The following is a 13694-nucleotide window of genomic DNA, read 5'->3' as shown; positions in this document are numbered from 1 at the left end:
TTTCAACACTGAACACATCCTATCAAATCAGGCCTTCATAAGGACTTTGTTACAATAAGTCTTCAACCCTCAGCTCTCCCCTTTGTCCTACATCCTGAATGCTCAATAAAAAGACAGAAAAGTGGGTGAAAAACATTGACTGAAACCTTATCTGGCAAAGGCCCAGTCAGCCCTTCAAATAAGTCTCCTATTATATTTCTCAACCACTCAATTTAAAAAAAAAACCTTGAAGAGGGAAAGAAAGGAAGCTCATCCGCTCAAATCTGGTTCTGTCTGCATGTCTGCTGCATGTGTGCCCTGCAGCAAGGCAACAGGCTGTGTTTTCCATCAGTCTGACGTTTGACGTGTAGTCCTAAATGAAGGAAAGGTGAGAATATCTGTCGACTCAGGCAACGGTGCTGACACAATAATCAATAGTCTAGGAGCTGTGGCCAGAACGTACACAAGCCAATGTGAGAAATAATCTCTAAACATCATAAAATCTGTTATTTCTATTAGTGAGTATTTTTTCTGTGTGGTTAGCAGTGGAGAAGCTTCTCTGCTGTGTTTGTGTTGGTGGCTTTTATCCACAATCCAGCCTGGGCTCCTCGTCCTAACTCCCTGGTATGAGAGGTCTAAGGTCACCGCCGCTTGTGGCCCTGTTCAAATCCCCCTATAGTGTGTAATGTTCTCAACAATATAAAGGGAACTCATGTCCACATATGCATTTTCAGGCTTGGGGACATTTCAATCAGATCGTATGAAAAGATGAACCATCAGATACTAATTAAAGGGCTCTAAATGTTTTTATTTTTGGACTGGCCATCGAATTCCTTCTTTGAAATAGGTTTTATTTAAAACACTGATCATTTTTGGCCACTTTTAATTGATAAGTTTACTCAAAAGTGGCCCGTGTCTTTCATAAAAAGATAAAGGAATATAGCAAGTAAGCATATTGTAATACTTTGATATTTCAGTACAAAAATATGAGGATATAAACCCGTATAAATGTGCATTTTGAAAATAAAGTGTTTGTGAAAACCAATGGGAGAGTTTGCGTGCAGTTTTTAAAATCAATCATGCAAGGAGCTCAATGAAAAGTTCACAAAAACTCAAGTTTTCTTCTATAATTACAAAACATTTGACTATAATAATAATTTAAGTAAAAGTAATAATAATGTCTAATCAGCATGCATCAACCTTTATGTTCAGTGTGGTTGTTGGAACACGCCCACATATGTCACACGTTCAGCTGATTGGATTAGGCAGTTTAAAAATTAACAAGAATTTTAAAAATTTTGTTCACACTGAATTTTTGTTACATCTGAATAAAAGTATAAAAAAATTGGGGTTTTAATGCATTTTAGAGTGTATGCATTATTTAGGCTGCAGGTCTCTGGAAGTGCAAAAGATTTTTTTGTCCACTCTTACTGAAAGGAAGGGTTCTCTTTATATCAACATCAAAACTGAGTTTGATAGTTTTACCCCCCTAGAATAACACAGAAATGTAGGGTGAACTTACGCCAACAGATTCCAGCTACGGCCAGAGCCAGAAAGGTTTCATATCAGGGGCTTAGCCCAAACTTAGGAGGGTCCTGGGGTATGCTTAAGTTTCTACTTATTAGGTGATGTGCAGTATTTTCAAGATATCTTTAAAACAAATTCAGATTTGAAACACCAACAAAAGTATATCTTTTTTTAAACTGATGCAGTTGCATCTTTAAAAGCATCTGTTACAGCCAACATCTTTCATTTTCAGTGGTTCTCAAAGTGTGCCCATCATTCTAAAACAATACTATTCTGTATTAGAGAGATCAATAATTATACTTCTGTCTTAAAAAAGGGAGAAACTGTCTAATATTTATTTTAGTTAAATTATCATAATATGGAAAGGGCATGCCAATAATGCAACTGGCATTATTAATTATTTTTAAATATATAATTAAAAGCAAAATGTGGGATTCTGGATATATTAGATATATTTTCAAGAATACTTACACTCTAATTTGATGTGAAAGCTCATTTTAAATACTGTAGTATAACCTCCTATAAGGGATTTTTATATATATATATATATATATATATATATATATATATATATATATATATATACAGTTTTCCTAAAAGAATGAAATGTCCGTGTCCATTTGTGTACTATAAATTAGGCTATTTATTTTTGCATTTGTTGCTCAAAACGTTAAGCAAAAAAAAAAAAAAAAAACTTCTCCCCAGCCTAAAAGATCCGGGACTTTTGAGAAAATATTTGGGGCTTAAGCCCTGTAAGCCACCCCCTTGTTCCGCCTGTGATTCCAGCTATAAAAACAGAATACATGCACTGCGTAATGAGTGCTCATTTATGTCTGCTCCTTCTCACAAACGTCATTTTTGTATGAATAAATCTAGGAAATATGTAAATATGTATTTTTACAGATTTTACAGGGATTATGTGCAGGACTGCTGCAAGGAAGGTTTCAGTGTTTATTTTGTCGTGTAAAACTATGACTAAAAATGTTCGTGGACTACTTTTTTTTCCGTAAGAAGGACTGGACTAAGATTTGCTTAAAAACATAAATAAACAAATAAATAAAGAGAGAGAGAGATCTTTGATGACGAAAACTAGACTTAAATTTAAAAGTGCTGAAATGAATTAAGTGTGACTAAAACTAAAAGTTTAATGACTAAGACTAAACTAAAAATAGCTGTCAAAATTAACACTGCAATGTTTCACTGTGGTCTTGAAAGACATGACCAGTAAGTGTCTCTCCATCCTCGGAAACGTCAAAAGTAGGCTGAACACTTTCCATGTGTTTTTTTTTTCGTATGGAATTTTGATTCATAATTTATTAACAGGCTGAACCTTTATATGTACACATATATGAATAAATTAAAGGAAAATGAGACAATTGCATCCATCTAAACACGTTAGTAAGAAAAGACCAAACTCTGCCACGTTACAGCCTAAAAACGCTTCAAGCGATCAGGTCACCTTAACACCGGCTTCAAAGCTGATATCAGTCCGCGCACAACGAACCGGACTCGCTGAAAAGTCATCGAGCAGTGTTTAAAAGTTTCTCCTCCAAGCCTTGTCGATCCATTCAACATGAGGTTACATCTGGCTCTCTCCTGTCCGCAGAAAAGCCTTTACAAATGGAGTTGAGCTCCATGACCGAGCAGAAGCCCTCTGGTGCTGCTTTTCCCCTTCCTCCCCCCCCCCCCGTTCCCAGTCAGTCATCCCCTCTCTGCTCAGAGAAACCCACCAGAGATCGGCTCTGTTGGGCTGTCTGGAAGCTTTCTGAACGGGTTTGCAGCGATTTGAGGTCACTTAATAATAACTAGAAGGGATTTCAATGTAGTTCTTAGACCTACAAGCAAGCTTAAACATAAACAAAGATCCTCTCAGACATGCGCAGACGTTTGCTGCTTTTGAGGAATTTTGTTTAGGCAATAACCGTATCAATTATGATCATAACATTTATTTTTGTGATCTAAGCATACGGCAACTGCTAATTATAGGATGCATAATTGTTAATCTTTATAGAGCTATTTTTCTTGTTGACATCTGGGAGTTTACTCCATTTAAACACACGAAGCCTACAGTTTAATTCTGTATTGCTAAACTTGCAGTGAGAAACTGACCATAACATTTCAGTATTTGTAAAGAGCCTATGCAATCTTTGCGTTAAGTCTAACAGCACCGAGGGGAGTTTCCTTCTCCTCCCCTCACAGACCGAGGTCCCTCCCTATCACCCCGGCTCTGCGCACAGGGAAGCCGGGTAAGAGCCAGCAGAGGCAGCGCTGTTTCCCTGCTGCTTCCTCCCCCGCTCAAAGGCTCGATGATCACCGAGGTGGAGGCTGCGGTGCAATGCAAGAACAAGACTAGAGTTTGAATGTTGATGCACACGTGGAAACGTCACTTATCACAGCATATAACGACCAGAACCCCGGGGTTGGCTGATGACACATTATGAAGATCTTATTTGAGCGTAATCGCCTCGATCCTATAGGCTAATAACTGGCTGCTTAAGTCTACACAACAAAGTTGTGAGGCCCTGACCTTTGCACTAGATTTTAATTTATGGAGATCTCGCTCTTTTAGGTAAACTGACTGACTAGCAGGCACCGTATTTTCGGTAATATTTTAAGTAAGCTGTCGATTGAGACGTTTTATGGGTTAGGTAAGTTTAACTGTGAATGTTTTTTTTTTTTATATTTTACAAAGGTTTGAAATTAAAATACAAGCATTGGGATGCAACATGGCTCTGTTACGCAGCTACCCACCCTTAGAGTGCCAAAACCACAAACTGAAGCGTAAAAGTGCTACAGCACATAAATGAAAAGGTCAGAATCTTGACCCCAGTGAAATATAAACACAGGAGAGAGGATAAAACTCATAATTATTGTGCCTTTAATCGGCAATGTCTCTTTAGATCTACATCTTGTATAAATTCCTGTTTAAAGGGTAAAGTACCCATGTGTTCCACAGAAGAGCGCGCTCACTTCAGCTCACGGAGAAGCCTTCAGATTAAACCGAGAAGTTTTCAACAGAAGCTCTGTTCTATTAAATCAGACTCATATGGGATCACATGCATGCTTAAAGTCTAAATATAAGAGTTTAAGGAGAAAGCCTTCGTTTTAAAATCATGCAATTAATTCGAATAAATGTAACAGTTTTCCTCTATTTTACGAGCTGATTGGTTCGTTACGCATTGGCTTGGGGGTTATTTGGAGCCCAAAGCGGAGTGTATAGACCGTTGTGTGTTACACTGTGAGCCTACAATCGTTGTGACGTACTATGAATGCCTTGTGTGTTGTGTTTGAGGAAAAAAAAATTTCCAAGAAACCACTTGAATTAAGTTAATGATTTAATAACTCAGTTCAAATAGCTAGACTTTCCACTAATCCAAGTAACTGAGGTATACATTTCTCTGCATTGCTTTAATTTAAGGCTGCCAAATCTAACCCTAAACATACAGCAAGTTACCTCCCGAAACAGCTATGGTCTAGATTGAATTCAGCGAAGCTTGCAGGTTGCTTCAGTGCAACGTATGACTATTTTCTTTAACTATTCTGCTCTCCATGACGCAAATTTTCATTAACACACAAACAGCCAAAGAATTATTTTTTTTTACAGCAAACGTAGGCCACACAATTCTTTTCAATTCTTCTTTCAGTGGCCTCAAAACGTAAAAAAAAAAAAAAAAAAAAAAAAAAAAAGGGTCGTTTACCTCTTTATATTTTCACGCCAAAATATTTGGAGCTCGTGAGTGACCTCGTGTGAAGGGGTGAGTGACAGGCGCATACTTCACAGCTGAGAGATTAAACATTAAAACGTCCTGACAGCTTTTATCGCTCTCCTTCTATTTAATTTTCACAAAGATCAATGCCAAGTGTTGACTTTTACGCGCAGTGCGTCTGTCAGCATTACGCACAACTTCACTGTGCGCGTAAAGTGTCACTTAGAGCATGGAAAACCTCATCTTTTTATTTAATAACACTAAACTGAATGAAGGTTCCTATTGTTCTTTTCTTCCTATTGTTATTCTATAGAAGTTACAGTCTGCTGGTTTCCAATCCGCACTGGAATTTCGCCCTGAAACGCCAGCAGCAGGATAATGGCTCGTCTCTGCTACTACTATGGCCCCTTCAGGCTCCACCAGCAGCAGCAGCAGCCGTGCCGGGGCCAGCCTGCCTGCTTGCCTGCCCTGGCTCCCCTTATCAACACTGGGCCTTTGGCTTGGACCAGATACCACAGAGTCTCATTAATCAGGGAAACATCACGTCAAATATGGCAGATCGAGCGAAGGGCAAGTCTGCACTGGGACTGGAAAAAGTTGCACACAGTTGTGTACGCGGGATCGCCTTTGGGCGAGTTTAACTGTGCTCCTGCAGATAAACAGGGCTGTGAATTATTTCTTTGTACCCCTTAACTATAAATATACCCCGGCTCTTTCTGTTGGATTATATAGTTTTTTTTGTATGTAGTTTTTATTCTCTGCACACAGGCGTCCCGTAAATATAGAAGCTTCAGAAACGTTTCTTTGGTGTGATTTTCAGCGTCCCTGCAGGACTGTAGTCTAAGCCAGTTTATTGAGGTTTCGACTCTGTGCTTCGTGTATTAAAGGGCTTGCTCCACCCTCATGTGCAGTGGTTGCATGCGTAAATGTCTGCGGTTTGCCTCTTGTTATTATTGCAGGCTCCGCAGGCCTACCACTCCTTCCGCCACACAGCCCATGAACACACCGGGGAAGGGATTCCCTCAGCAGGTCTGATATAATATGAGAGTTTACCCAAACTAAAGGTGCTGATTTCACTGTTGTAACTGGATTGGCTCTTGGACTGTTCTCTTTAAACATGGCACATCTTTGCCTCGGGACGCACCCCTTATCTACTACTTTATTGAAGACTTGTGTGCGTAATTTTCCCTTAATGAATTATGAAATTACACGTGTTACAGACTAATTGAAAAGCATCAGCCATGTAATGGCAACTCATAGAAAGATATATTAAAGATGAACAGACGCTGAGTTCAGAATACTCGGCGCCCCCCAAAATCACTTGAATTCTTTGTTTTAATCACCCTCTATGGACGCAAATCCTATGCCAATTTCACCATCATTAAATCTCTTCACTCCCAACTCTCCCTCCTCCAGAACAACACCTGATTGTCCAACACAAAAGAACGACAAAGAGTCCTTTAATTACACTCAGTCGCGTTTAATGAATGCTTCATAATTAAAAAAAAAAGAAAGGGAAAGTGCTTCAGAAATCCACCGTTCAAGTTTCCATTTGGAGTGCAGTTGTCCTCTAAATATAAATTCACAACAAAAAAAAAACATTGTACAAGGAAAAAACAGGAAAGAAAATCACAAAAATAAATATTCAGTTTCATATAAACAACCAGTGACTTCAAATTCCATGTAAAAAAAAAAATGACCTCAAGTATTGTATCAAAAAGCAAAGTGGATGAGGAGGGCAGGGCAGAGAGGTGGAAGAGAGGAGGAGGGGGAGAGAGGGAGTGCATGATCCAGCTTCTAGCTTTAGCACGATGCAATTGTTTACATTGATAGCGTCACTGTCAGAGAGCTATTTGTCTTTACGGTGGAAAAGGGCCCTCCCAACAGGCCATTACCACCATCTCCGTGCCTCCGCCGGCGCATTGTCAGCGCCCGCGTGAGAATAGGCTGGTGCGTCAGGGGAGGGGACGAACCCTGCAACTGGCTATTCCTCTTCTCCCTACGCCGTGCAGCCTATGCCTTTGACATGCGGATTAAAGGTTGAAAGCTTCGTCTCTTGCAACACAGCTACCCCCCTCCTCCCTCCCTCATCTCGCTCTCAACCTCGTGCAACCCCCTCCATTTTTTTTCTACTGCTAGCCTGCACATATACCAGCTTGTGCCATGGCTTCACAAAAAAAAATGGCCAGTTTACAGGCTGGAAATTTAAGTTCAAGTCTGAATCGTCGCCCAGAATTAAGGCCAATGGTGGCTGATGAGAGGAGCTTTAACTGCATGACTCCACCTATCCACGCTGATTTACAAACTCACTCTTTCTGTACATTTTTTTTTTTTTTTTTACAATCACACATTAAATAGTTCCTACAATCCTCTGAATTGAATGAGTGCACCCTTTGCTGTGCTGTGTGTGAGAGAGGGGGCTGACATCATTCACGGGCTTTGGGTTTGTTGTGATCTGGCTCGCCATAAGCTGGGCCTCCTCTTTGTCGCAGGCAGAAAAGCCTGCCAATTAGCAGAGTACGTCCTGCACTGCCATTAAAAACATCTACACGTTGCTTCAAATATCTACGTGTCCGTGCAACTTCAACCAAGTGATTGAGCTCTGTTTCAAAGGTGACAGGGAGGAGCTGCCTGCTGGGGTTCTACATTCATTGAAAGTTGAATTAAAAATATGTAAAAAATGGTGAATAAAAGCAATGTTTGGGGGTGATCACACTGTGACTCTCCATTAGAAGTCCTTGTCTGGATTATTTGATTTTTAGAGAATGTACAACAGTGATTTGAAGGGCAAACAATTAGAATATCATGGCATGGTTTCACTCACATATGGGTGCATCATAAATATTCAAATTGCAGTCAAATGAATGCAGTTTGGCCTTTGTGTCTGCATCCAAATCAAGCCAACAGTCCCTTCTTTAGCTGCTGCATGTCTCCTACACCATTTCATAGGCTGTAGTCAGAAAAACCCTAAAGCTGAAACATGACCCCCAACAGTATCAAAGTGCAAGCCCATTTCTTGTGCTTTGTGGCATTGTTTCTACGTAGACGCCATAGGCGCTGTTTTAAATGCTGTTTTGGTGCAGTTTGAACCCATTTTGACGCATGAATCCCATCCCATCTTTAGCCTCTCTTTGGCACTTTCTTAAACCGTGATTTACGCATTTTTTAGTGGCAGACCCCCCCCCCTCCTATTCAGGAGAAATTGGTGGCCAAGTGGACCTGGATGGACGTGAATCATGCCGATCACGTGGGTGCTATGGTTCTTATGTTTTTCTTTCTGATTGTCTGTACATAAGGCCAGTGTTGTGTCTGGACCTGCGTCTGTACGCAGCCACACGTTTGCAAACCAGGAAATAGTCCTTATGAATAACAAAAAAAGGCTGAAAACCAGGTCGAGAAAAAACAACAACTAAAAAACACCTGGGAAAAAATCCTGTCAAATCCCAAAAGGCGCACATAAAGGTTTAAATTACAAACCAATCTAAAAAAATGTTGTGGCCAAGCTGATCAGCATGATAATCATCAAAGAAAACTTTGACATAGAAAACACGAGTGGCACAGAATGGGAAACCTGGATTTGTCTCTTATTTACCAAGATAAACTCACTCTCAACCCAAACTAGAGTGTAGCCTCATCCTAAGGATTGTTGTTTTTCTTTCTTCTGTCAGACAAACCATGAAAAAAACCCTGGAACCATACAATCCAACAGGTCGAGCATAGAAAAGCAGAAGAGAAACAGTCAAGTAAACAGTAATGAGAACCTTACATATTGCTTAGGACTGACAGCTCTTTAAAACACAAGTTTTTCTTAGCATAAATCCACGCGTGGTGTCTCAAAGTCCCTTTTCAGTCTCCAAAAAAGAAGGGATCCCTCGATCAAACTTTAAAATAAACGCCACAGTAAAGGAAAAAAACTAGAGATCGATAAAGTTGTGAGCCGTTTTGAGGAGCTCACGTTCAGACTCCATCTGGAGATGGACACGTTTTGGAGGCTTTTGTTTCCCTGCTTTAGCTCAGTATTTCCTCGTTCTCTGGGCGGGTGGGGGAGGGAGAATCTGGCCGCCTGGCTGCCACCTCCACACGGGGTGGGACAGGGGGGGAGGCCCGGGGCCCCTCAGCGAGTTCAGGGAGTAAGCGGGGCACAAATCCCCGTCGCTGCCAACAACTAGCGACGGTGGGGATGGGAAATGTGCCATCAGGCTGAAAGGCGTTCTAGCCGGTGATGCTGCTGCGCAGCTCGAACTGCTGCGTTGTTTACGTCTCGGTAAATCCTCAGTGGATGGCTCCTCAGGACGTGAGGAAGGTTCAGAAGAAGAGGAGGATGTGGAGGAGGAAGAGGAAGAAAAAGAGGCAGCTTTGTGGATCCTGGGCACGTTTTGTTTTCGTTGAGACCTGGAAACCCTGGATTTCTTACTCCCAAGCACCGGAGCCCAGCACATTTTGCTCCCCTGCTCCCCCTCCTCAATACAAGGGGAGTTCTGGGTGCTCCTGCATTCCTGAGGGGACGTTGGGACCACATCAGGGCTCTTCTCTGAGAAATAGTCTCCTTGTTTGATGACTCCACTGGGATATTGCCCATTCTCTGTCTTGTCTCCTTTGCTTTTCACTACAGCAGCTTGGCTCTGGTATTCATATTCATCACAGCTCTCCTCCACTTTAACTTTCACATTATGGAGGTTGAAGGGGGGCGTCCAGGCTGTCCTTCCGCTGTCAGTGAGGGGTAAAGCGGACACAGACGTCTCCTCTGCCTCGATCTTGATTTTTTTCACCGGAGTTGGCAGTTTTATGCTGGTGGCTTTTGCTTCTCTTTTCTCGGTAGATTTGGCGTCTTTGTCGTGCTCCCACTGGGAGCTCAGTCCAGGGGGGGACTTGGTGGGATACCCCGGTGTCCTCCGTGAGGGGTTAAAGGCCTTATTCCGGTTGGGCACCGGTGAATAAGGTGTAAGCTCATCCTGGGGGTCAACCTCGTACGTATTTTCCCTTTTGGGCTCAGAGAAAAAGCTCTCCCCAACAATATCTGAGTTAAATTTTGGCTTTAAAGGTCCAAAGTCTTTTGTAGTTTCACTGCATATAAATTCACATTTCTGACGCTGCTCCTCCACTGTCTGTGAAGAGGCATCATGACCCAGAGTTCTGGGTTGTTTCTCGTGTTGCTGCTGGTTGTTGTAGTGAAACGTGGGCTCCAGGACCAAAGGTGCTTTACCGGTGTGGAGAGTTTTGGCGAGAGAGCCGACCCGAGCCCGTCTGAACCGGATACTCTGCACCGAAACCCGGCTGGAAACCGAGCTCGAGTCGGACTGAGAGGAGCTCTCTTCCTCCTCTGAGCTGACCTCTGAACTTTCCGACTGTGTGTCATCTTCCTCCTCGCCCTCCTCTTCCTCCTCCGAGCTCGCGGAGTTGCTGCTGGTGGAGAAACCGGAGCCAAAGTCCGAGTCTGGGTATGCTCGGTCCGAGCAGGCGGTGCTGGACTCGCTGTCGCTGCTGTAGCTCTCTGGAAAAGCGGGCTCGTGGTGGTGGTGGTGATGGTGGTGCTGGTGGTGGTGATGGTGGTGAGGTCTGGGGTCGAGATAGAATTCCGAACTGAGGTGGAAAGCGCCAAAAGAAGTCGCGTGCCCGCCGGAGGATTTGGGCTGTACTAGCAGGACCGGCGGTACGTGGTGGTGCGCGTGCCTGCTTCTGCTCCACGAGTGCCTCGCGCTGTCCCTGCCGCCGCCCCCCTCGCGCCTCCTCTTCCTTTTGTGAAGTAGGTCGCCGGCTGAGCGCGAGAGCCTGGACTGAGCAGCTATGGCGGACTGAAGCACCACCGGCTGCCGGCTCACAGCGCTCCGGAAAAACGAATGCCTTTGGCTCAAAGTAACGCGGTTCCCTGTTATTTTTGCTGTTTCATAGTTTTTAAAGTGTTTGTGACTGGACTTTGTCACCGAACGGTATCCCCGCCCGTGTGTTTTGTGGTAAAATTGAGGTAGTTTGGAGTCGGTAAGGCAAGGAGTCAGCTCTCTCCTGTCTGTTTTGTTGTGAAGCGTGAGAGTGTCCGGGACGCCGTGCAAACTAAACCAAACTTTTTCTTTCCACAGCCCGGCGTCTGCGTGAAGACGCCCCGGGGACTCGTCCCCATCCCTGGGGGAACTAGCAGCTTTCGCTTTCCTTTTGTTGGACTTCAGCACCCGCTCCGTTTTGCAGGAGAAATACAGAGCCTCCACGTCCTCCCGCGATATCAGAGTGCATTTCGCGGCGTGGAAAGCTATAGAGTTTATTGCTTTGAGCTTCCGCAGCTCCTCCAGGTCGCAGTGGTGCTTCTTCACCTTCAGGTGGTCCATGCGCTTGTGAACTGTGGTCCGGGGGATGTTCTTGAGCAGGTCGGTGAAGACCTGAGACAAAGCAAACATTTGCTTGCCTTGGATGAGCAGGTATCCCAGCCTCACTCCTTGCATTTCCTCAAAGCCACACTCCAGGTCTCCCATGTTTTATGTATCTGCTCCAATGTATTAATCCATGTAGTCCCTCTCAGTATGTTATGGATTTACCAGTAAATGGCACGGGGTCACGAGCTCAAGGCATCCTGCTCATACCTTTAATCCATCCACGCTGCTGCTGCGTCATGAAAATGCAAACTTTGACATGCAGAGTTAAATGGAGCTGCCGGTGTCTGATTTGCTGAATGAGCCGACAGCATCCACACGTCGTCTCCTGCCCGGGTCCGGCATGGTGGAGGAATGCAATGGATGCGTCCACCACAGCCAGGGCTGCTGCTGCTGCTGCTGCTGCTGCTGCTGCTGCTACCTGCCTCTGCCGGTTCCACTCCCCTCTGGACGGCAGCAGGACGAGGGGTAGGTGTACACCACTGCTTCAGCCAGAGGGATAAAATAGCGAGAAGAGAGAGAGAGAGAGAGGGAGAGAGAGAGAGAGAGGGAGAGAGGGAGGGAGATGGAGTTGTGAGGGTGGAGGGGAGGGAGAAAAGAGAGAGAGTCCGAGACAGAGAGAAACAGAATAAGAGCTAAAATGCAGCTGCTATTCTGGCTGCTGGTTGAGCCACAAATAAAATGACAAGGGAGGGGAGGTGCGCTGGGTTGGAGACACCTTCATCAATTAATGCCCTCGGAGTCGACGCCCATTGGACAACGCTGACAGGTGATGCAATAAAAATGGATATTCCATCTCCACCCTCTCCCACACCCCAACGTGATTAGAGTTTACAACTGCGCCCCCACACCCCGCTTTCGGAGTAACTAACGCAGTTCTGACAAGTTCATATTTAAAGCTGGAAATTCACCACATGCGTGTGTATAACCAGACATAGCCTCTGTAAGCTGTCATGATAAGGCTGGAATGTTTTGTGCTTTTCCCCCTTCGGTTCACACCAAAAAATGCACGCGCTGGAATATATAAGCGGCTGAATGGTGTTAAAATGACTCCGCAATCTGGCTTTTTTGGTTTGACGTGTGTTAACGTAGCAGAGCTTGAACAAAGACGTTTGCTTTTCACACGTAGATGGCTGCTTTTCCAGGTTCAGGCTGAAGCCCTGACCAGAGCCATCTGCTTGTGTTGCTTTTAGTTTTTCCTCCATATAATTTTTGATCCTTGATGTTTCACTACACACTGACCTACTTAATGTCTTCATAAGAGTGTGTATATATCCATGCGCCTGGCTTTAGGCTTTGCTATTTTCTAATCTTTGCACCTTTTTTCATAAAAGTGTGTGTGAGTGTGTGTGTGTGTGTGTGTGTGTATAGCTGGATAGCCAAATGTGCATTTAAATGTAAGGGACTAAGATTTAAAAAATTATAAAAATCAGAACAATTGTAAAACTAGAAAATCTCATGTTTCTTTACACTCTTAGAAATGACTGCATTATTCTTCCATTGCATCAAGAGCAGTGATTGGACCGGCTGAAAGCGCAGAGTCAGGGTTGCTTTTCCTACAAGATTTCCCAGACAATGAAAAGCTGCAAATATCCAAAATTATCCCCGTTAAAAAACATGTTTGAAGGAAAAATATAAATTACAAAACTAATAGAAAAATATATATATATTTATAAACTGACTTAAATTGCTGCTTTTATTCTGCATTGTATCAACAAGTAGTGCCAGGCGTGGACATAAAAATATAGTGATTGCGTGATGACGTATTCATCAGCGAGAGCGTTATATTTCTGAAACGTCATTTAAGCCCGTTCTCAAGAGTTAGGCTTTAAACATGTTAGCACAATTTCACTTTGCGCATGTGCATATTATATACACACAGACATCTTAAAACACACACGTGTGCATCGCTTCGACTTGCATACACACGCACGTGAAGGAGGATACGCAATGCAAAAGACGCACGCCATGTGCGCGCATAGAGGCATACAGAGGCAGATGCACGAGGTACATAGCCTATAGGAAATGTAGGGGGAAGCCATGACTAACGCTGTCACAGTAAAGTGTTTGTGTAGTTTATCATTTAGGTTAACTGTCTGAATCACTAGTAGGTCTCTAGAAT

The 13694-nt window shown here is 43.4% G+C and overlaps 1 protein-coding gene across 1 annotated transcript; it reads right to left on the bottom strand.

The window, feature by feature from the left end:
- Positions 1 to 6697: 6697 nt before the first annotated feature.
- On the bottom strand, positions 6698 to 11803 carry skida1 (SKI/DACH domain containing 1). Its single transcript, XM_041813815.1, has one exon. It carries the CDS (start codon positions 11672 to 11674, stop codon positions 9227 to 9229), a length of 2448 nt encoding a protein of 815 aa, XP_041669749.1. The 5' UTR covers positions 11675 to 11803; the 3' UTR covers positions 6698 to 9226.
- Positions 11804 to 13694: the final 1891 nt, after the last annotated feature.

Source organism: Cheilinus undulatus, linkage group 19 (genome assembly GCF_018320785.1).
Source record: "Cheilinus undulatus linkage group 19, ASM1832078v1, whole genome shotgun sequence".
NCBI classification, from domain to species: domain Eukaryota; kingdom Metazoa; phylum Chordata; class Actinopteri; order Labriformes; family Labridae; genus Cheilinus; species Cheilinus undulatus.
The sequence above is the reverse complement of the archived record's forward strand: the minus strand, read 5'-3'. Positions and strand labels throughout refer to the sequence as shown.

Coding starts and splice junctions, on each gene's coding strand:
- skida1 (XM_041813815.1), bottom strand. CDS start 11,674: ATGGGAGACCTGGAGTGTGGCTTTGAGGAAATGCAAGGAGTGAGGCTG.